Here is a 23,045-nt window from a genome sequence, read left to right as displayed (position 1 = left end):
GACTTTTTGTAGCAATGTTTTGGCTTTCTGCCACCAGTGACAAGCCAAGAGCTTCTGGATTCCTGGCCTGGCCATACAGATTACAATTGGTATACTGAGGAATTCAATATCGATGTGAATGCATTCCAGAAGGTTTTTGTTTTGGTTTGAGATTCATAATTTCACAGGGAAGGGAACTAATGATTAATAACAACATCAAAGATCAGAGCCACAGCCTATTAGGCATATCATTTAGTACAGCTGTCTTGTAATACTTTGGAAGTGTTTATATTCAAATATAATTTCTTCTTATCCTGTTTGAAATACCAGAATACACAACAATTTTAAGTCCACTGAGGGGTTTTTTCGAAAGTAATTCTTAATATCCAAAGAGTACAGTACCCACCTTGCAAGAGACGTCATTACATTTGCTGTGTCTGGTCATAGCCAGTGGGAAAATTGCCCTTGGTGGATGGGTGCAGTTATACCACTTCAGAGCTACTCAGGAACAGCTCTGAACACGGAAGCAGAGTTTTACAGGACTTCATCACCATGATTCTGTGCCATTAAATTACACAGAGGTCACTGAAGGTCTTTGCCTTGAGACAGTTTCAGTTTCACACAACAGAATTTCATTACACAGCAGTCACTATAGCACACAGTGATGGCTTTTACACTAATAACATTCAGTAATGATTTATATCACACTAATTGTTAAGTCTGTGCTCCCAGTGTTTCTTACAATATAATCAATCATAATATATTTTTTTTTATTTTCTAAATATTATTAATAAGAAGCTACTAATCCCCCATTTACATAATTGAGGCTCCTCTGCCAAAAGAAATGTTACTATTCAGTAGGGTATGATTTTTTTAAGGAACAAACACACTATTGAATATGGGTTGAGGTACTTCTCAGTCTAAGTGGTTTTAGAGATTTTTTACAGTTTGCAGGGGATGAAATGATCCAAACTCTAGCAATTACATACACCAAAAGCTGAAAACAATCCAAGCTCATCTTTATTTTTGTCTTTTTCCTAAAGGTTAATTCCTTTAAATAGGCACTAATGAAATCATGGGAAGAAAAATAGAAAACATTAAAGGGACTAAGGAGATAACCAGAATTATTAGGATTGTAAAAGGTTTACAAGGAGAAGTTATATTTATTTAATGAGGAAAGCTAGGCAATCAGCCAAAAAAGTCAAACCAAATCTAAAATAATGTAGTTTCAGATACATGTATATAGCAGTAAGCTTGAACATGTTTATCTGGACTATGCCCAGATCACTCTTGCAGACTTGGTTTGAAACTCAGAAGTATGCCAAATATCTACAGAAAAAAGACCAAAAACATTGTAGGAGAGGCAAAATGTGCTATGCTGCTGCAGAATTTATGGGGATTGCATGCTTTTAAACTGAATATATCATAGAGTTGAATTCACATACATTTAAAGTTTGCATAACACTGTGACATGTTTTGCCAGCAGTAATGAGAGAGTCTATTCCGAGTTTGAAATAAACAGGAATTAAAAATTAGTATGAACAACAAAAGCAGAAATTATTTGTAGCCTCGCCTGATAATTTGCAGGCACCTGACAACACAATATGCCTGCTAGAGGAGCTGAGGAAAACCTCCTGAGACCTGATGAAATCCCAGACAAGATTGAATTTCTGGAGTCAGCTCATCTAAAATATTACACAACATGTTCGTGTAATAGCCTCAACTGCTGCAGCCACAGGGCCTGAAGATTGAAAAGGACAAGAAGGAAAGAGACCACTCAAATGAGACAGATAGATTAAAAAATTATATGCTGTCACTCAAATTTTAATGAAAGCACTGAGATTTCAATCTTTTCACGTTTTTCTGTTACACACAGTACCAGGATTTTTTTTCAGGCTAACTCAGTAACCATCTTTGTATTGTCAGACATTTTCATCCTTATTTTTCCATTCTTAGTGTATGCATAATGAAAATATCCTGATATATCAAGGACGGGTCTGATGAATTCACCAGAGATTACATTCAATTCACTATCGAAGAAAAAAGTTGCAATAAAGTCTCACAAGAATAAAATCGTGAATTTTGGTTGCAACTTCACAAATGGGTATATTTGAATGGTTATAAGGAGGAATTCTTCAAATGGATGTCCAGAGAGGATAAACAAAAGTCTAGGCAGGGACAGAAAAGTTTATTCTCTAAGCTTCAGGCATGTTGCCCAGACAGAGCCACCCCACACTAAACTTTTGATCATTTTATCTGAGCATTAACCACTGGGCAAACCACGGGCTCAAGGAAACTGTGGGTTCCAGAGAATCTGTTGAAAATTTTTGTGTATTGACACACTTGCATGCACTCTGACTGGAATAATTTGGTCCAGAAAGGTGTCTGCAAAACCGAGCATTTAATGGATCTAGTACAAAAGATTTTCTTTTCTTTGCTGAAGCTGCCATGCTATACAGGACAGCATGTTACACTGCTACTCTGTAGGCCCATTTCTGGTTCTTTTCTCCAGAAATTTTTAAAGGTAGATACTTCTACAGTTGATATCTTGAAGCTGGAAACTTGCAGAGTATGCTACACAGCTCCCGTGTTACCATGGACTTGCAAAAGGTGAAGCATTGTAAGAGAGCCCCTGCAAAATCTAAACAAATGAAGCAGCCAGAGCTCTCATTTTAAAAGGTTAAAAAGAGGGATAAAAGAGGCTCTGTCAAAAAGACTAAGTGGTCTTCTGATGTTCTGATTAGCAGCAGGAATCCATTAGGAAGAGCTTAAGTGCAATTAGAATGGAGAGATTAAAAGAAATACAATAATAGAAGCATTTAGAAAAAAAAGAAAGTGCAGAAATAGGCAACCTGCAACATAAGCAGAGGAGCACATAGTAGGTGTTTTTAGTAGTTTCTTGTGCAATATAGATTAGAAATTATTGTAAACCATGTAGGAAAGAGTGAGTTATATGAATAGGTACTTCTATCACACCTTTTCTTAGTTTGTCAGCAGAAAAATTAAGATATCAGTGCAAAAGGCATCAGTATCAATGGCATAAGTAAACCCAAATCTACTGAATATAAGAAATGTAAAGAAGATTTCAGACAAATGCTAGAATGTCTGGAGCACAGGTTTTAAAACTTGACTTTATTTAAAGCTTTCTCGAGTAATTTAAGTTGAATTTGTAGAAATATTACCTCAGCCACTCCTGTTCACATTCTGTAAACTGTGGGCATAAACAATGGCATTGAATTGACAAGAATTTAATGTCAGAGCATAAGCCTGACTAAATTAAAAGCAAATGGCATTCTATTTATGAACTCAGGATATAGAAAATATTAAGGTCTGTCTTTAAACCAATGAATGCATTCTCAGATTTGCTGAAGCTCAGGCAGTCACCTAATTGTGACAACTATGAGCTCAATTACCAGCTTTATTCTCCCAAAGGCTGATTTAAAAATAACACAGGTCATGTACAATTGTCAGTACTTTATAATTCTTATCAAATTTATTTATATTTAAACAATACCGTTTCCTTCATGCCACCACTACTTGAGAAGATCTGACCTCTGAATATGTAGAAAGAGACTAGAATTCCTAGGAATATATAATTAATGAGGAAGTTTGCAATAAATATACATTAGGTGAACCAGGGAGCTATATCCTTTATTCATTAAGATAATAGCACATGCAAAAGTCACCTATTTAAGAGATATTAGCTTTAAAAAATACACTAAACAACTGCAAGCATAACTGCAATTTTCTATTTCTACTCTACTGCTAGGTCTTATTGCTAACATGTACTATACTCCAGAAACTCTACATATGTCTCTCCACTAAAGCCCTACTACAAATGCACTCAGACTTTGGCAGATTGTGAGACTGACTGCCCACTGTCCCCTCACTGATACAGTTTTCCTTGCTCATTACTTGTTTTTTCTTGTTTCTAAATGCAGCTGTTAACTGCTTTAACCTTTAGCTGATTCCCTTGAACTCAGGAAATTTGTATTTTATTACAACCAAGCTAAACACAATTTTAAATTCCATTCTTATTAATGCAGTTATAACAGTGTAAATGAGATTTTTAAGAATATTCAGAAATCAGTCTAAGTCCTATGCCAATTGGTCCAATTCACGCCATGAAAATGTCAGAATTTCTGAAAAACTGACACATGCTATTGTCATTATAATGGAGCCTCCTTCTTAGAATTGTGTCTGCTGTATCCTAAGTACCATACTCTAGTCACTGCTTTATATTGTTTAACATAACATTTAGTAGTAACTAGAATTTAATAGCAAATCAGTTCAAGGGCGAAAGAATTAAACTGTATTTGATAAACTCACTTTATTTTGCTACTTTATTGTTTATTACTGAACACTGTAAGAAAGATTGTCACAGCCAGATATCCCTTTATTTTAATTAATGCATTTGTAATAGCATGAGTAAACTTAATGCAAGAAATGCAAATTAAGATCCAGCTATTAACATGCCAAATTTGGATTCTTGTGTCTGTATCTACTGCCTCCCCCACAGAATAAATACATGACTTAGGAGAACTTACACAGCAATTACTCCACAGAGCTGTCAAGACATTTTGCAAAAGATCCTTTGTAGATGGATTCAGTGAAGTACTAAAAAGCAAGGAGAAGAGTTTCCAGATTACAAACTATTTAAAGAACAAGACCAGACTAGAAAGCAATGCACATTTATATGGAACACTTTTTGGTTTGTAGCTAGGTGATCAGATTAAATGCATCATCACCCTGAGGTCTCTTTACAGTCAGTGGCAGAAGACCAGCTGAAAGGCACTGCGGAGCTGCCCATTAAATTTAAGTGTCTACAGAGCCTGTGTTTCTTCCTTACAGTTCCTGTGGGAACTCATCACATCACTCCTGATGTCCAGAGTTGCTGAGGTAACCCTTGGGGGCTCAGAAATCCTGGAATGTTGCCAGAAGTGCTTGGTGGTTGGATTTTGACCCTGCACGGGTTGTGCCACCTGTATGAGGACGAGAGGACCACTTGGGGATAAGTGGTGAAGGAATTGATTATTCACAGGGTGAAAACACAGGTTTTGGGATCTTGGTACAGGGGGGTTTTTAGGAGGCAAGATGGAGGAATTAGGGCGTGCCTTGTTCTTCTCTTCTTCTTCTTGTCATCCATCTTTGATGGTGATGCTGGCACTTTGGGATTGGCTCACACTAAATCTGCACTTGTTAATAAGGGTAAAAGGTATTAGAAGGTAAAGGTAAATATACATAGTTTTTAGAATAAAAATAGATGACCTTTCAGAGGGAGGTCAGTGTGCCCACGGCTATCTTGCTGGGCAGACCTCTGTCAGGCTGGCAGACAACTTTGTAGATAAGAATTAATAAACAATATTGAAGACCGAAAAATCTGAAGAGTGCTTTCGTCGTTTGGAGCACGGGCTGCCTCAAGGCCATCCTATGCCTAACCAGGCAGAAACAGGCCGAGATCAGAGAAGTTCCCATTAAAAACTTACTGTGGGTGTCTTTCAGCTCTAACTTCTGCCCCAACCATGTCCTGCAGCTCAGAAGTGAAGCCAGTTGTACATCTGCTTCCCACCCAGCATTTCTCTGTAAAATGAAAGCTAGATGGAGACCACAGCAGTTTCTCGGTGGGATTTTCATGGGAAGGCCATACCTATTGACATTCCCTGGCATGCATGCTCCAAAGCCTTCAAGCTGTTCCTCCAAATGAAGAAAGAATCTACAAGTTACTTTTTTAATCTTCCATTTGTATTCATGATCCCATAGTGAAATTGTTTTCACAGCCGTTTTACCTTATTGCCTGACTTCCTTTGGCACCCCTCAGTTAAATGTGAGCTGCTGGTCCCCAGCAGATTTGAACAGTATTAAAACAGAGCTATTCCCCAGTTTGCTGCTATGATTCCTGTGCTGTTTGACAGCATAACTCTAAACCTATTTACTTGAATGGACTATTTAAAATTCCATGCTCAGTTTCCTGTCTGTGACTGCTACATCCTAAATTATTAGATTAAAATCCAAAATTGCTAATCTCACTGCCATCTGTAGCACTCCTGTAAATCTGTGAAACAGTTTTAATGCAAGTGCACAAATAGCCAACGTTCCAATGCAAGCTGAATGAAGACTTTGCTTTAGATAATCCCACTTTCCTTATATATATATTTTAGTAAAATATTTGTTGGCTTGCTGTTTAGGATGATCTTTAAAATTAATATGTTTCTTTATATAGTATAAGATTTATCAGCATCTGAAGAGCAAGAAGTACGAAGACCTAAAGATGGTGTCTCCTTTGAGCCTGGGATGCTGGAGCTCAACAGTCACAAGAGCTTTTCCACAGGCCCTGGTGCAGGTGCTGATCTGCTTGGAGGTGCCACAGGACCATTGCTGACAGAGATGAGGGGTTTTTCTGTTTTGGTGATGTCTGTGAGTTACACTGCCTGGTAACTTTAAGTTTTGATTTTGGACATTCCAGAGGTTGTTTCTTTCCCTTACCAAGGGAAAGCCTGGTTTCCTCACGTGGGATGTTCACTTTGTTCCGTCTTCTTCAGCTCAGCAAGGCTCCTTCTTTGCATTGGCAAAGTTGTGGAATTCCAGTTCTGGAATTTCTCCATCATAATGATCACCAGGTTCTTGGACTGCTTCTACTTTTCCTTTTATCTCAACCTCACGGATAGCACCGGCAGCCCCATTGATTTCAGCCACCGAGCAGCCGCGGAACGCCCGCCGCGCCGGCCGCGCGCCCGCCCGGAGCGCTGAGGCTGCTGCACCGCGGCGCCGGAAGAAGGCTCGCTCGCCATGGTGCGTGTGCCGGGCAGGGGATGGCGATGGGGATGGGGTCGGGAACGGGGACAGTGATAGGAATGGGGGTAGGGGTGCGGCTCCCGCAGCCTGCGCTTATGGGGACGCGGTGTTCCTGGCCCCTTCACTGCCTCCGGGAGCGGCCCCACCGCGTCCCTGGGGAAGCGAGCCCGCTGTTGTGCTGGCCCTGTGGGCCGGTACCGGCGGTGAGCCCCCTCTGCACATAAAAATCGCTGCATTTCCTCCAGGGGGGTTCGCGTCCTTGTGGGCCGGTACCGGCGGTGAGCCCCCCTGCACATAAACACCGCTGCATTGACTCCGGGGGTGGGGTTCGCATCCTTGTGGGCCGGCACCGGCGGTGAGCCCCCCTGCACATAAACACCGCTGCTTCGCCTCCGGGGGGGTTCGCGTCTTTCTGGGCCCCCTGGCAGGCCGGGGGCAGGCGCGGTCCGCCTGTGGAGCAGGTGGGAGGTGCCGCGGCCTGAGAATTCCCGAGGTGTTCAAAGTGTGTCTTTAGCCATGTCTCTGACACCATCTTTTTCTTTTTTTTTTTCGCAGCCCTAAGCACTGATGTTATCATAGAGAATTGGATGTACTGCTATTGGAGACTACTAGTCTCCTTTTACTGATGGCCATTTATTGTGATGCAAGAAAGCCCCCTTGCTTTAAGGTGTTTCTTTTGGGTGCAGCACATTATTTATAAAGCCATTGGGTTCTGTTCAAACATTTTCTTACCAGAAAGTAGCATAACTTAGAGCATGGTAATACTCTGGAAAGTATTAGAGTATTAGAGTATGGTAATACTCTGGAAATTTGTGAGCTGTATTCCCTCTGTGCAGTGTGAAGGGGTACAGAAGGGAAGCCTCCGGCTGCTCCCTGGTGTGAAGCATTCCAATGATCTCTGGGGAGGAACAAGAAAATAGCTTTTATTATGTTGTACAAATTACACGAGGCTCTTGTCAGAAACCCAGATAAGAGCTTGAATGGGGACATTTTTCTGCAAGAGTACAGAGAGCTAATATTGGTTTCCTAGCTGCAGAGTTCTACAAAGTAGGTATTCTGACAGTAGTCACTAGGTATGATTTCTTACAGCATTTCCTGTGCTCCAGTGGTTTTGTTACAGCATGTACTGGCTTCAAGTAATTTTGTTATTGAAGTAGGTGAAATTGATAACACGTTACTGAAAGTTAAGGGCCTTCTTAGATATCAGTGCATGACCTTTTCAGTCTTTACCATGGCGTATACTTCTTCCCTTTGATGTTTTACTCAGCTTTGTTAGTGCATAGTATCTTTGATGTCTTTTCAGCCAAAGTTAAGAAAACCTCAAGGAGGGAAGCAAGAGAAAAAAGTTATCCATCCCTACAGCAGAAAAGCTGCACAGCTTGCAAGGGAAGTACACAAGCAGGAAAAGAAAGAAAAGTAAGTTGACTGCAAAACCTCTGTACAGATCAAAGAATAACATCACCAATTATACTTTTTAATTGTGGTAGTGGACACGGACTGTTAGGCTGATATAACCACAAGAAAACAGAAAGGCCTGTATAACTTGACACTGCTGCTGGGCCATGTGAAGTGACAGGTTTACATGCATTAAATCAGGTTATACAAAGTGTGTAGTTGTGCTGCTTTACTTTGGGTGTTGTCCTTACAAGTTAGATTTCTTGCCTTTGATAATCTGAATAGCATGATGCTGGTGATTTCACATGAAGTTGAGTCCCCTAGTTTGGCTTTACTTCAAGTTCAGTGAGGATCCTGCTTAGGGTCTTGCTGCTTCTGCTAAAATGCTGAGTTAATAGAAAAGAGAACCCAGAAACCTTCCTGCAGAAGACAGACTTCTGAGTAAAACTGTATAGTTAACTCCTCTTTGGTGGTTTTGTGCTGTTTCATGGCAAGTTTGTTTTTCTGCTTTCAAGCTTTACCTCCCCCTCCCACAGAGAGAAAAGACAGCTGGTGAAGGCTGGCCTTTAAATTACATTGTCTCAGCTTGCTTGTTGTTAAGCATAAATATGTTTATTTAGGAAGTCACTAAAGCTAGCTTAAAGCATTTTCAGTCTAAGTATAGTATAGCAGTACATAAACTAGATAATGCTGTATAAATTGTAGTGTCTGGATGGACCATGTGAGCTGAGCCCAAACACTCATTTGTCTGAAGCTGTTAAATTGGAAACTCCTGGCCCAGAGACTGTGCAGTTTTATTGTTGGGATTGATGCACAACCTTATCCACAGCAGTTGCACTGTTGCTTTCCCTAGAAGGGGACCTTTGCTGCCACAGTGGGGTCATGTAGCCTCCAGCAGGGCTGCTGCAAGCATTCACAAGCAGCAGATGTTGACTGGGCAGATTCTTAATGTGAGAGAGGTTTTCCCTGCTGTTTTGTATTTTTTTCTGTGCTCTCTGACTATTGAGAGTAATTTTTTATTGCAGATTATTTTCCTACTGCTAAATTGACCACTTTGTCCCTTAGCTCTCTCACCTTGTGTCATAAAAACCGCTCACAGTTCTTAGTCACAAAAGATGACTTCATCTTACTTGGTTCTTAGTGCTTGCATTTGTGACTTCACCATACAGAAAAACATGCACAAGAAAACTTAGTGAGGGAGCAATACTTACTGGTTATTCATTATGGCATGGCACACTCAAAGCTTTTAGTGACAGTCTGGTGTGGTTACCCTGATATGGACAACAATGCTGATGTTTCTTCTTGGAGTGCTACTTTTTCTTCCTCCTTCCTGTTGCAACAGCAAAATGTTCAAAGGCCCTGCTGAAATTGAGATAGACAACACCCACTGCTTTCCCCTCATCCATCCAGGCAGTTGTTTCATCACAGAAGGCTATCAGGTTAGTCAAACATGACTTACCTTTAGTAAATCCATGCTGACTACTCCTGATCACCTCCCTGTCGTGCATGTGGATAGAGATGGCCTCCAGAATGAGTTGCTCTGTTGCCTTTGCAGTGGTTTGGGTGGGGCTGACTTGCCAGTAGTTCCCTGGGTTCTCCTTCTTGCCATCTTGGAAGACATTTGGGTGACATTTGTTTTCTTCCAGTCCTCAGGCTCCTCTCCTCATCTCCACAACCTTTCAAAGATAATTGGGAGTGGTTTAGCCGTGGTGTCTGCCAGCTTCCTTGGCACTCACGGATGCATCCCTCAGGGCCCATGGCTTTGTGGATGTCAAGCTTGCCTGGATGTTCTCTAGCCCAGTCCTCCTTGGCCAAGGGAAAGTCTTCCCCTTTGACATTCCTTAGCCCTGGTCAGAGATTCCTGAGGGCTGCTCTTGGCAGTGAAGGCCCATGCAAAGAAGGTGTTTGGTATTTCTGCCTCATCTCTCCTCTGTTGCCAGGTGCCCCTCAGTTCAGTAAGAGCCCTACATTAGCCTTAGTTTTCCTTCGGTCACTGATGTGTTTGAAGAAGCCCTCTCCTTGCTATTTCAATCTAGGCTGATTGTAAAAAATGTAACTTTTCATTTTGCATAGGGAAACCATTCCACCAAGAATACTGTGTCAGTTTTCACCATCCACAGCATATTGTGATAGCAAAATGATCTTATATTTTGTGTCTTTATATCTTATAAATAAGATTTCTACATCTTACACTTCTGGGCTCTGAACAGTTAACTAACATTCTGTACTTTGTAGATAGATCACTTTTGTTGTGGTGTTCTACAAATCAGTTGCACTAAAAACATCCTCCAGTTCTCTATGTTCTATTTTCTGTGTTGTCTTGGCTTTAAGAGCAATTTAATTTGAAAGACATGAAAATGATTTTTTTCCCCCTTAGTGTTTTTAAAAGACTTATTAAGGCTTCCAATTTCTTTTGAATCTCTATTTTTCTATCAGCTTGGTAAGTTCTCAGGATATTTTTTTAAATATTGGGAATTAAACATGTGTTGATCTTTTTTGTTGTAATTTCCTAGCTTTCAGTTTCTGTAATATAATGGTGAGGCTTGGATTCATTTTGCATAGCTCTGAAAAAGACAAGACAAATTTCTGATGCTGTGAATGGCAGAAAGCTTTCCACTCCTACACTCTTGGGAAAAAGAAATAGCTCACACCAGTTTTCTTCTTTTGCATTGCTTCTGCAGGTCTATTAAATGTCTTTAAACAATTTTCCAATTTGCTTCTATTGAATGACAGCCCTGTTCTCTGGTGGAAGGTTAGTACATCATTTGGTGGTAAATAGAAGCTGCCTTGTAATCTCTACAGAATTTTCTTCCTTAGTCCCGTCTACAAATCTGGCCTTTTTTTGACCATGCTTGTTATTGTGTAGAAGTTGTCTGAAGTATGAATAGGACACAAAACTAGAAATGGAATTCTCAATGGGATCTCACTAGGTCTGAGTAAAGAGGATAATTGCTCTGTACAGGCTGGTGCACTTCTGCAGAATGGAAAAACTGGATTAGAGTACTCAGTGAATGGAGGAAGCCCATAGAGGTCATCTGTACTATTTTATTAAGCTGTAGATTTCCTTGCCAGAGGATGCTTTAATTGTGGCTGGCTAAATTTGTGCAGTAAGATCTTTTTGAACATACATACATTTTGTCTGTTGATTACTATTTAACACAAAGGTGTAGGGTGTAGGAATATAGGAAACCTTTGAATGGTATGGTACTGGAGGGTGAGAATATCTTTTATGGAAGCCAATGTTTTTGGGTTTGTGTGGTTTGTTTCTTTTGTTTTGCTTAGGTTTTGTTGGTTTTTTTCCCTTTGGTGCTTGTCTGGAGACAGAATTTAGGACTGGAGACAGTTTAGGCTTCTATTTGCTTATTAACTTTCCTATAGGATGGAGGGAAGGAAGTAACTACTGTGACTGTTCCTGTTTATGTTATACAGAAAAGAAAATTGCATTAAGTTGTGAGATGCATATTGCAGTATCTTTTGCCCAAATGAGACAGTAAAAAAGGGTAGACATTATCCACAAGGAATTTGAATATTTAAAATGCAGCACTGGGAAAAATGAGGGAGAAATTCTGCATTAAGTTGCAGAAGTCTTTTGTGGGCTCAATTGTCCACTCTTCACTGCAAGCATTCGAAACAAGATATGACAGCAGTTATAAGTTTACTGTCCAGAAACTGTGACTGCACTACAAAAGACCAATCTTAACCATAATAAGAGGAGACAAACCAATTGCTTTTAGAAAATTGGCTACAATCTTATATCATCTTGTTCACTTCAATTACACTTTTTTCTTGCCTGCGTCCGTGTCTTCTCAATTCTCTTCAAGGTCTAATGAGCAGCAACAACTTCCAGTGTACTACTACCAGTTTATTCTCTTAATCTACATGTGAATTCTTATTCCTTTAGGCAGCTTGTTTGCTCTGTTAAATAATTACATGGATGTTTTATGAGACAGCAATAGCTGCTTCACTGGCAGTAGTAGAACACTGACTTTTCTACACTTTAGGAAACCTGACCATAGTGAGAAGTTAATGAAACTTCTGTAGTAGTGATGTACTAACACCAGTCATGTTTTCCTGCAACTGCAGAAATACCTATCTGGTTTTGGTAGCTACAGCTAATGTAGCTGTGCTTTTTTTTTCCCCTGTTGTTTTCCCTCCTGAGTCAAAATAGACCCTTTCTATTGTGCATGCACAATAAATTTCTTAGTAGTCAGTGCATTTTCATTACAGATAAGCCAGTCTGACATGCTCTGAAATATGACATTTAAGGAGTTTTTACAGTACTGGGGTGTGAAGCAACCCTTTGGGAGTAAGCAATCTTTAAATGTTTCCTGGTAGAACTCTGAGTGTGCTTTTTCTGAGGTTTTCCCCTGTCTAACCTCCTAATCTCTCTTGACCCACCGTGCTTCTACTTGCATTGCTTATGGCAGTGATGCTTTGTGACATACTGTTGCAGATTCTTCTTAAGGACCTGACAGACTCTTAGGCTTTTAAAATTATTTATTTTGAAAAGCCTGTCTTTTTTTTTCAGAGCCATAGATGGCATTTGTATTTGTGGATATTATTAGGCAAAAATACTGAGTTTGTAATCTGATTTGGAAAATACTTATTCATTGTTAGTATTTAGAGAAGAACAGTTGAATATAATATTTGAGATAAAGAGCTGCTAAAGGAACATGTAGAATTTACTATTAAAGTACTTAGTAAACATCAAGAAAACTACTAATCATTCTTACTAATAATCATTGCCTAAGTAGAGGATTTCTGGAAGGTGGGTGAAGATGAAAATCATCAAGAAACAACAGCCTGCCACAAGACTGTGTCCCTGCCCTTACCTCTCCTTCCTAAGCAAAAGTTATTAGTCATTGTGTGGAGGGAGAGGAGAGGAAGTTTCTTTGACTCACCTGATTTGATTAGCCTCCCTGCTAATGCTATTGTCTTCCAGCAGTCACCGAAGTGAGGTTTTTATAAAAAGTACAATAAGGCAACATCCAAGCTGATCATTCATTATTTCTCATACTGAAATTACTTGTGTGCACCAGGAGACTGAAGGTTTTTTATCCAGAAGAAAATGCTGGTTCTGTACTTCGCTGCTTTGATAAATAAATGATTTAGTGGCCCTTAGCAGGTGCAGATGGCAGTTTGAAGTGTTTTAGAATGTAGATGTGTGAAATGATCCTGTTTAGGCAGCTTTCCTAGATGCCATCATCATCATTTTCTCCATTTTCTCTGGCAAAGCTCTGCAGACAGGCTCATGTGGCAGCATTGCCTTGCAGGGCTCCCAGCAGGGATTGTTGGTGTGGAGTTCCACTAAGGGAAGTGTGTGTCCTTTTCTTGGATGCTGTTACCATCCAAAGCTCCCTGCTGTGAGTCCTCCGAGGATAAAAGCCTGGCCAGCTTTTATTGATGGCTTCTTCTACATATGCTGGGGGTATCCATAGAAGTAAAAATTTCTTTAATGTATTAGCATGTTGTCTCCTTATCATAAAAGTTTCATACCTTCTTGGTGTTCTCATGGGCTGTTCCTCAGAGCACTGACTCTTTCCTCTTCACAAAGCAACCAACTGAATCCAGTTCCCTTCTCAACCAGCTACCCCTCTCTTTTATAGCACTCTTCTTCTCACTGGTTACAGCTGTGGCCTGTTAAAGTCAGGCCTGATCCTAATCTTTGATAATTGGCCCAGCTGCAACTCCTTAGGGGTAAGACTACACTACCTTTATTTTCTTATATTCTATCCCACTACATTAGTGGAATTCTTAGCAGTTTAAGCATGCTGTGCATTTGCTTGTACATGGCTTTTAGGGAGTCTTCAGAGGATGAAATACTTCTTGAAAAATCAAATAGTTATTTAATAAGGTAGGTTTGTGGACAAGTGACACAAGTATGTTTGTCTCTGGAAAAGTAAGGGTTTATCTTCTGATCCCAGTTTTTGTGGTAGATGATAGACTTCTGTTAGCTCTTACTTCAGTTAGCTCTAAAATGCTTATTAAATTTTACAGAATAAAAGGAATTTAATAAAAGGCACAATAGCTTTGAACTATGATGAATTTTAGCATTATTCGTTATTTGTCAATTATAGCCTTTATGATTTACTTAATCCATTACCAATTTTTCTATTTAATAATAATAATAAGAAAAAGTCAATTTTATCAGATGTCCTTGAATATACACTGAATATTCATGGCTAGGATATATTTTCCAGTGAAAAATTTCATACTTACTCCAATAATGTCTTGTTTTCCTTTCTGGATACAATAGAACATTACAACATCCTTTGATGCAGATTGAATCTGACACCTTCAGGACAAAAGAGTATGAGGCTTGAGATTTCCTGCTAGAGAACTTCTCTTTTTTGGGAACTCCTAATTAGGATGGAAATTAATCCCAAATAGCACTGTATACCCACATCTCATACAGCACAGAAGGCTTTTGAGTATCCTGCCAGAGATTCAAGTGGACTTAAAAGTACTGTGAGACAGAGTTGGGGAGTTCTTTAATAAAGTTGTTAATTTTGGTTTCTTAACATATTAACTTACTGTTCACTAAGCACAAACTTTAATTATTACAAGCTTTAAGGTTAATTTTGGTTTCTTAACATATTAACTTACTGTTCACTAAGCACAAACTTTAATTATTACAAGCTTTAAGGTAACAGAATGATATATTTCACATTGCATGCTGGGTTTGCAAGAATGCAGTGCAGTGAAATCTCCCAACTCATTAAACATACCACAAGAATATCAGAAATACTTCAGGAAATTGTGACAGTGCAGCTCTTTGGTGTAATTCCTTTTGTTGTGCTCTGAGAAAAATGTTGCATCTTTTTTTCTTCCAAGAAACTTTTAAGCTTAACAGGTAAACTGGACAAATTTCAGCTAGTAGTTTTACCAGAAAGTAGATCTTTTGGATGAAACAGAAAAAGTTTTACATTACTTGGAATTTGTCAAATATTTCTATTTGAATTTATACCTTGACTTTCATTGTGACTGAAAAAAACCTCAACTTTTTGAGAATAAAATTAAAGTCATTGTTTATATGGTGCACATTCCTGGCTAACACATCTGTTTTTTCTCTGCTAGGTTGAAGACTGACAAAGCTTTGCGTTTAAGTATTATTGGTAAGCAGAAACTTCTATTACTGAGTACAGTTTTCAGTTTCTTAGTACAGATTCTAAGTTTTACCAGCTTTTTAGATGTACAGTTAGAGCTTCTTTTTCTATAATCTGATTCTGCAATCTTCAAATAGACTTGGTTGAAAAACTGAAATACCTGACATGTCCACTTTATATATACAGGATTGAATTTGGGGCTGAGCATAGCTAATCTTTAGTCAGTGTACACAACAGCAGGGCAGTATAGACCAAATGAGTGTTTTGTCCATCTGTACACATATTTATTGTATTTGGTCTCCAAGCTGTTTATAATTGCTTGTAAAAGAAGATGATATATGTAGCTTAAAAGACACATTGTGTTAGCAAGTAAATTCAAAACTTTGAGACACATCCTGGAATATTTTTCTCTTTCATATGATTGATCCTGCAGCTTTTCAATTTAATCTGTTTAAAAACAGATATGACAACCAGAACTCTTACCCAGCCACTGTGTTGGTTTCTTTTCCCCCTTTCTAAGTTTCTTTCTTAAGTAATGGATATAGTGATATTTTAGTTAATTTCCAGTAAAACAAAGCCTAACTTTTTTTTTTCATGTAAGGGAGGTATAAAATAATTCTGAAGTTATGTGGAAGTTTCTATTACAGCTGCCTTCATACTTGGTACCCACAGTATAAGAGTCTGTGATACCATTCAAAATCTTGAAAAATGGGGAGGGGGCCTTTAAAAACTTTTGAGAAACTTTAATGTGTGTTGATGCTACAGTGGTGATATAACCATTAATATTCAGTTTATTCTTGTAGGAGAAAAACTTCAATGGTTTCAAAGTCACCTTGACCCCAGTAAAATCGAGTACACAAAGAAGGAAGCTGGTGAACTAATTGAAAAGTAAGACTGGTGTTTAAAACAAGATTAAAAAGCTTGACTTGTCTTTAAAAATAATGTGATGATGACTCAGAGGAAGACTTTTATATATTGCTAATTAAAATATCAAGTAGTTGATTTTGTTGCCAGTGACAAATATTGAGAGATGTGTATAGTCATACTAGAATTATTGAAATAAGTAGTTTTGTAGTTTCTTTTTTTTTAAATTATTAAAGTATATGCCTAGTTTTGTAGTGTGTAGAGGACTTTAAATTATTTGGACAGTAGTAATCACATGCATTTGCTTGTTGGGTGATTCTGTGACAGCTGAACACACAAACTTCATACTACGTAGTCCTTGAGTCTCCAATAAGTAAAATAAATCAGAAAATAAATACAATTAGTAAAATAATTTATCAGACTAAGTCTGTTTTGCAATTTTTTTTGTATGGCTGCACCTAGCTTTTATGCATTTTATTCCTTTCAGTTATATGTGTCGATTCAATGCTGAATTGGAGCAGATTGAATTACAAAACAGTATTAAAGGCAGACAAGGAAGACAGCATGGGTCACGGGAAACTGTCATCAAGCAGACAATAGAACGTGAAAGACAACTCTATGAGGGCTATGGAATGGGTATGTAAAAGTATCAGAAAGAATTCAGTCCTCACACCTGCTCACAAGGCCAGAATCTAAGCAAACTTTATAGGCATTGTCCTTATTTTTCTCTTCAAAGAAATTACCTAAGTGCTAAGTGCTTGTGGCTTGCAGAGTTATTTGGGAGGATGGCCACAGTGAAGAAAAGGAGAAAAAAAGATGGTGGAGATCTGACTCATATATTCTGCTTTTGCCTTTCTTTGTGCATCTCTGCTAGTACTGTCTTTTCAGTGCAGGCATATATAACCTATTTTTTAAACTTTTAATGCACCTGCCTTGAATTCTGTACAGCAGCTGGTTGGACCTTCATTAGATGGCTGGAACTAGGCTGAAGGGAAGCAGCAGTAGTTTGGTGAAATAAGAAAGAAAAAGAGATCATCAAAGTCCAAAAAGCAAAGAGTTGTTTGGGGATAGTCAAGATAAGCAGTGAAGTGTTTGTATTTTGCCAATAATGTACAGGTTGAAGCTGAGTGGTAAACTTGGCTTTAATGCTAAATTATTGTCCAGACATAATTGATCCTTCTAATAGTAAAATATGTTGTGGAAAACATGAGAAATCTACCTTATTCTGTAGTTAGGATTCAAAGCACAGCAAGGTTTGGGTTGTGTGTCATATTCCCTGGTCAGCTGTCCCAGCTGTGTTCCCTCCCAGCTCCTTGTGCACCCTCAGCCTCCTCACTGGTGGGCTGGGGTGAGGAGCAGAAAGAGTCTTATCTGTGCAAGCCCAGCTCAGGAATAATGAAAACATCCTGTTTTCATCAACACCATTTCCAGCTAATCTAAAATGCAGCCCTGTGCTAACTACTGTGAAAAAACTCTACCCCAGCCAAAATCAGCACACCCTGGTATGTATTCTACAAATCAAGAAAATTAATGACTTTAAAATTTTGCCAGTGCAGCTGGCAGAGGAATTTAAGAATATCTGTATGATTTCATGCATCATCTTTGATGTCTTAGAAGGACAGGGAAAAAGTAATAGGAAAATAGATTTTGTGGTTGTCATCAAAGAGCTTAATTGTAGACTGTGTTATTTTTGTTTTTTGCTTTTAAATTTTAGTTCTTTTTGTCCTTACTGCTTTGTGGAAAGCTGACAGAAAAAAGCAGTAAGGCTAGAGAAAAAGATGTCAAATACACAAGCACAACATAAAAATCATGAAGAAGCTAGAAATATTGTAGGCAAAATTTGAGGTTATTAGAGAATTAGTAAGTAAAGCATTCACAGAGCACAGTGCAACTTCACATATTAAATACACTTTCAATTCATTCATTATTTGTTATCACAGCTGCTGCAGGTTTTGCTCTCTGTCTAGGACAGTGTTCATTCAGAGAAAATAGTTGCTGCTAAGTACTATAGCAACTAAATACTGTAATTAGAGATTGGGCATAAATGGAAATCAGCTGGAAACAGTGCTTTTATTCCTCTAGCTCATTATTAATCCTAGATGCTTTAGTGAGTGGAGCTTTATAACTGACTTAGATTTGTTGGGTTTTTCCCCCCCCCTCTTCTTGAACTCTGTGATTTCTTGTATGCATGTGCATTTGCTATAAAGAGACTGCATAGTATATATTCTTTTCATTTAGGGAAGTCTGCTAAACTTTGATGCAGTCTATTTATATCATAGAATCAATTAAGTTGGAAAAGACTTCCAAGATCATTAAATCCAACCTTTGACCAAACACTACCATGTCAACTAGACCATAGCACTGAATGTCACATCCAGTCATTTCTTGAACACTTCCCGGGCTGCTGATTCCTCCATCACTTCCTTGGGCAGCTCATTCCAATGCCTGACCACCCTTTAAGTGAAAAAACATCTGTCCTGACATCCAACATGAACCTTTCCTGGGTGTAGCTTAAAAGGTTCATCCAACATGAACCTTTCCTCTTGTCCTGTCAACGATATGTGTAAACGAAAAACTAGCCCTTTACAAAATGTAAGACTTTGTTTAAAAAAGTGGTAGACATCCCAAAATATAGTAAATTTTAGTATTTTTTTAAACAAACAGTAGCTATACAGGGAACATTATCAGTGATGTTGTTGAGGTTTAGCAGCTCCTTGTTACTTACTTCTTAAATACATCTACAGTAGTTTTACTGCAGTTTTCTTCCTCTTGTTTTCATTTTTGTGTATTTGGATTTTTGTTTAATCTGGTATTACATGTTTATAGCAAAGCTATTGAAAGGCAATGCTAGATACTTATTTATTTATTTGTAACCCAGAGTTAGTATGCTTTCAGTGGAAAAGCATCATAATTATTTCGTTCTAACACCACCCATTTTTGATAATTTGCTTCTAATTACCTTACATGTTCTCTCAGATGCATAATACTAATCTTGGGGGAAAGTGGCTTTTAAAACTAAATACACTAGTTTTATTAATTAGTTCTGCAGGCTTCAGATTACAGGGAAATCAATTTAATTCAGATGAAGGCTGTATCATTTCCATTTATCTGCTAATGTAACTTCTGTACTATTTGTTAGCTGCTGTTTTCTGTAGTCATCATTATTGTATAACTGAATTAATTTTTTGCCTAAAGAGCATCTATTTTCCTTCTTTTTAACAGGCTGTTTGTTCATCCTCAAAAAAAAGAAAAGTAAAACTATCTGAAAGGGTCAGAAACATTAAAAAATGTTTGCTTACCATCTTTCACTACTGTTTTGCTAAATGCATAAATTGTTGAATACTTTGTCTTAGCTTTGTCTTAGCCAGACAATCTTATACTCCCTAAAATACTGTCTTCATTTCTTTCCCACTAACTCTCATTCTGTGTTTCTTTCTTACATTTACATTTGTAACACATCTAACAGAATTTAATTTCTTTCCTATTAGAAATCCCAGACATTATGAACAGAAAGCATCTTAAATTTTTCAGGTAGGTTTTTTATTATCACTAATAATCCGTTTATGCAAAATACTGTTTCTGAAGTTCACCTGTTGTACGTCTTTTTTCATAAAAAAAGGAACTTACACAAAACTGCCAAGGAATTTTTCATTTGAAAGAGCAGAGTAGGTATGGCACTGCTATTTTGGCATTTCTTAGTTGTTACAAGCTGAACATCTGTGCCAGTTATTAATTAGAATATTGGAAGATTTAGACTTGACAGTTAGAATGCCATTTCTCTAAATTAAGTAACTTTTTTTCTCAATGTTCTTAGATAATATTTGACCTAAAATTCTGACTTCAACTGTTCACAGTAGTGTTGGTATGTGTGTATATACTAGTTGAAAATCTTAAATGAATTTACAATTTGCATCCAGTTAAAAGATCTGGGAGCTGTGAAACTTGCTGCTGGCTCATCTGGGCCAGCATGTTGGTATGTCCTGGTAGTAGATTGAGTGAGCATTTTTGCTGACAGCTCTATCAAGTGAAATACCTTAAAGGAATCAAAAAAAACCCAACTTAGGAATGCTTATGTTACAAGGACTACCATATCACTGACTTGCAGGGATGTTATGTAGTCAGAAGTCATATTTAGAGGATGTTGGAATAAAGCCAGAAATTTCAAAGAGAGACTGCTGTATTTATAAATATGCAATTGGCTTCTTAAACGGGGACATCAGGTAGAAGTATTGTTGTATTGCCTTGGTAAAGGAAAAACATATCTTATAATTGGCATATACTGTCTTTGCCCTTGAGAAAAATTATCCTTGAAGTGCACTTACTATAATCAAGAAAGCATTCTATTAAGTGAGTACTGGGTTTGACTTATATCTAAAACAACCCTTTCTCCTTCATGCAGCCTTTTGCAATAATACACCCACCATGTGATTTAATGTTTACTAACCTTTTGTGTTCTCTTGAAGTCAGACATACAACAAGTTAACATTTACCATAAATCACCAGGGATTTATGTACATGTGAGGTCACATATGCAAATCAAGCCTCCAGATGAAGAATCTCTTCTGACCTGTTTTTCTGTTGCTTACCAGACTGCAAATTGAATGAGACAAACCTAAAAGCAGGTGGCCAAAAGTGACCGAGGGTAGAATTAATCTGTGGGAATAAAGTGAATCATATATTTTTGTTTCAGAGTATCACATCTGAAAGTACTTATTTCTTCACAGAGAAATTACAGCTACTGTAGTGTACAAAATCAGGTGAAATCTTTGTTGCTCATTCATACCACAGTGGGACAGAGGATAACTTAGAAAAGCAGCCTCACTTGAGTTAGCATCTTCTGAGGAAATGTGAATTAACTCTGCCATTCCTTCCTTTCTGATGGTAACTGGTTTTCATTACTTTTTTTTTCTCTTTAAGAGAATGGGATGGTGATCTGAGGAAACTGCCAAACATCAAAATGAAAAAGCTCTCTGCTAGGGACGTTGCCTGCAGTCTCCCTGAGGTGACAGATGCAGAAGCAAAAGAAGACTTGAATGAAGAAGAAGAGGTGGGCCCTGATGAGCACCAGCTGATCCAAGAGCAGAAATAGTGAAGGGAGTTGTAAGAAATCTATTTTAATTTTCACTGGAAACAAAAATAAAATTTAACTATATTTCTAAAGGCTTTTTAGTTGCTTTTTTATTATCTGTTTTCCTGCAGTGAAGAGTAAACAATGTTACTGGGTAAAGCTTTATATTACTGGTTAAAATTTTTTGACTATAAATAAATACTTATAACCTTAATCATGCAAGTTTATGTCTTGAAATTCCCCAACTAGCCAAGTACCTCTTCTGTCTAGGTTCAGACTGGAATACTTGGTGGTCAGAAATTGTTACCTTTTTGTGGTAATTGCAGTAATCTGTTAAACATGAGGAACCTCTTCTCTTTGTACCTTTTCTTTGAGAATCTCTGTCAGGATCATAGAGATCTGGAAATGCTTCAATAAGATATTGAGTATTTTATGTTTTGTCAAGAGAATTTTAAAGAGTTACTGTCCTCAGCAATCTGTATTGCAGAATTCAGATAAAAAGCCAAAGTCCCTGCAGTCTGTATTTAAATATATCTTAATCCATATTTTTTTCTCTAACCCTTTTGTTGAGAGTTGAATTGAAGCTGCTCAGGACTTTTCAACAGTCGGCTTGCTTTATGAAGCAACTCTTTAGATGCTTTTAAATGTGTCTTTCAGGAAAGTTCTTAGCAGATTATCACTTTAAAAGCTGTAAAATGAATAAAAGAAGGAAAAAGGGCCAGGGCAGAACTAGGGATAATTTCACAGCAGGCATTAAGTAGGACATCTCAGTGCATGTTAGGTTGTCTGGGCACAGAAGTCACAGTTCAGCTGAACTGTTTGCACACATGGTAGTAGGTACAGCTTAAAAGCCTGTTAATTATGTGGAAATAATTATTCCTGGTGGATGATCTTTCTAGTACGTGATCCCTGGTACTCTTCTGTGTGCTAAACAATCAAGTGTTTGTCATAGTAAATAGTTATATGGGTTTCCTATAGTTCTTTTACAGACATCCAGGTGTGTATTTCCATAGCTATGCAGCAAGAGTTACTGATGAGTGTTAAATCTGTTAATGTGTATATGAAGTTCTTCCCTCTTTACAAATAGTCTTGTGCTATCCTTTCATGTTATAGGAAACCAATCTGTTTATGTTATATAGAACTAACAGCTGTCCTCCTTAAATGATTCTAAAGAAGAAACCCAAATAACTTTTAACAGACCTGGAGCATGGGTGGGTAATGTAATTCATCTTCAGGTGAACTGCAAGTCTTAAACCTGCCTAGAGGTCTTGGCCTCTGACACCAGCCACATCTCAAGGCTATCACATCACTGCTTTGTGTTTCAGAGATCAGTGTGCTGAAGTTCATGGCAGGCCTTTGGTATTTTTGATATCTTTGTTAAATTGAGCTGTGGAATTTATCTTGTTTTGATTTATAAAACTTGAGGTGGTAAACTGTGGTAGAAGCTGAGTCAGAGTAATTAAACTAAACTTGTGTATATAGCTGTTTCAGTACTTTGACAGATTTTGCCTTTTGGAAATTCATTTTGAATTTTTGCTTGTATACAAAATCTGAGGTTTGAAATTGCAAGTAGAAACATTGAGTCACTTTCCCATGACACTGTAAAATATGGAAGAAAATGAGCAGATAACTTGATTACTGGGAGGTGTCGTAGTAATTACAGTATATTAGGCTGCCATCCTGGTGAGTGCTTCAAAAAGACTGTCATGCAGTTATGAAGAATGAGATGTTCTATATTTCTTGAAACAATTCAGTAATAAGATATTATAAAAATCTGGTTAATGTGTGAAAATAAGTCTTTTTTAAACATTTTTGATTTAGACTAGAATATGATTATAGTT

The 23,045-nt window shown here is 37.9% G+C and overlaps 1 protein-coding gene across 1 annotated transcript; it reads left to right on the top strand.

Annotated features, from left to right (window-relative positions):
- The first annotated feature begins 6,570 nt into the window (after window positions 1-6,570).
- TMA16 (translation machinery associated 16 homolog) lies at window positions 6,571-21,296 on the top strand. The gene is given in 7 exon segments (XM_063156271.1): window positions 6,571-6,672; window positions 6,674-6,768; window positions 15,244-15,281; window positions 16,076-16,160; window positions 16,624-16,772; window positions 19,625-19,667; window positions 21,054-21,296. Coding segments are annotated over 7 exon segments (669 nt in total). The 5' UTR covers window positions 6,571-6,585; the 3' UTR covers window positions 21,226-21,296.
- The last annotated feature ends 1,749 nt before the right edge of the window (window positions 21,297-23,045 follow it).

Source organism: Melospiza melodia, chromosome 5 (genome assembly GCF_035770615.1).
Source record: "Melospiza melodia melodia isolate bMelMel2 chromosome 5, bMelMel2.pri, whole genome shotgun sequence".
Classification (NCBI taxonomy): domain Eukaryota; kingdom Metazoa; phylum Chordata; class Aves; order Passeriformes; family Passerellidae; genus Melospiza; species Melospiza melodia.
The sequence above is the reverse complement of the archived record's forward strand: the minus strand, read 5'-3'. Positions and strand labels throughout refer to the sequence as shown.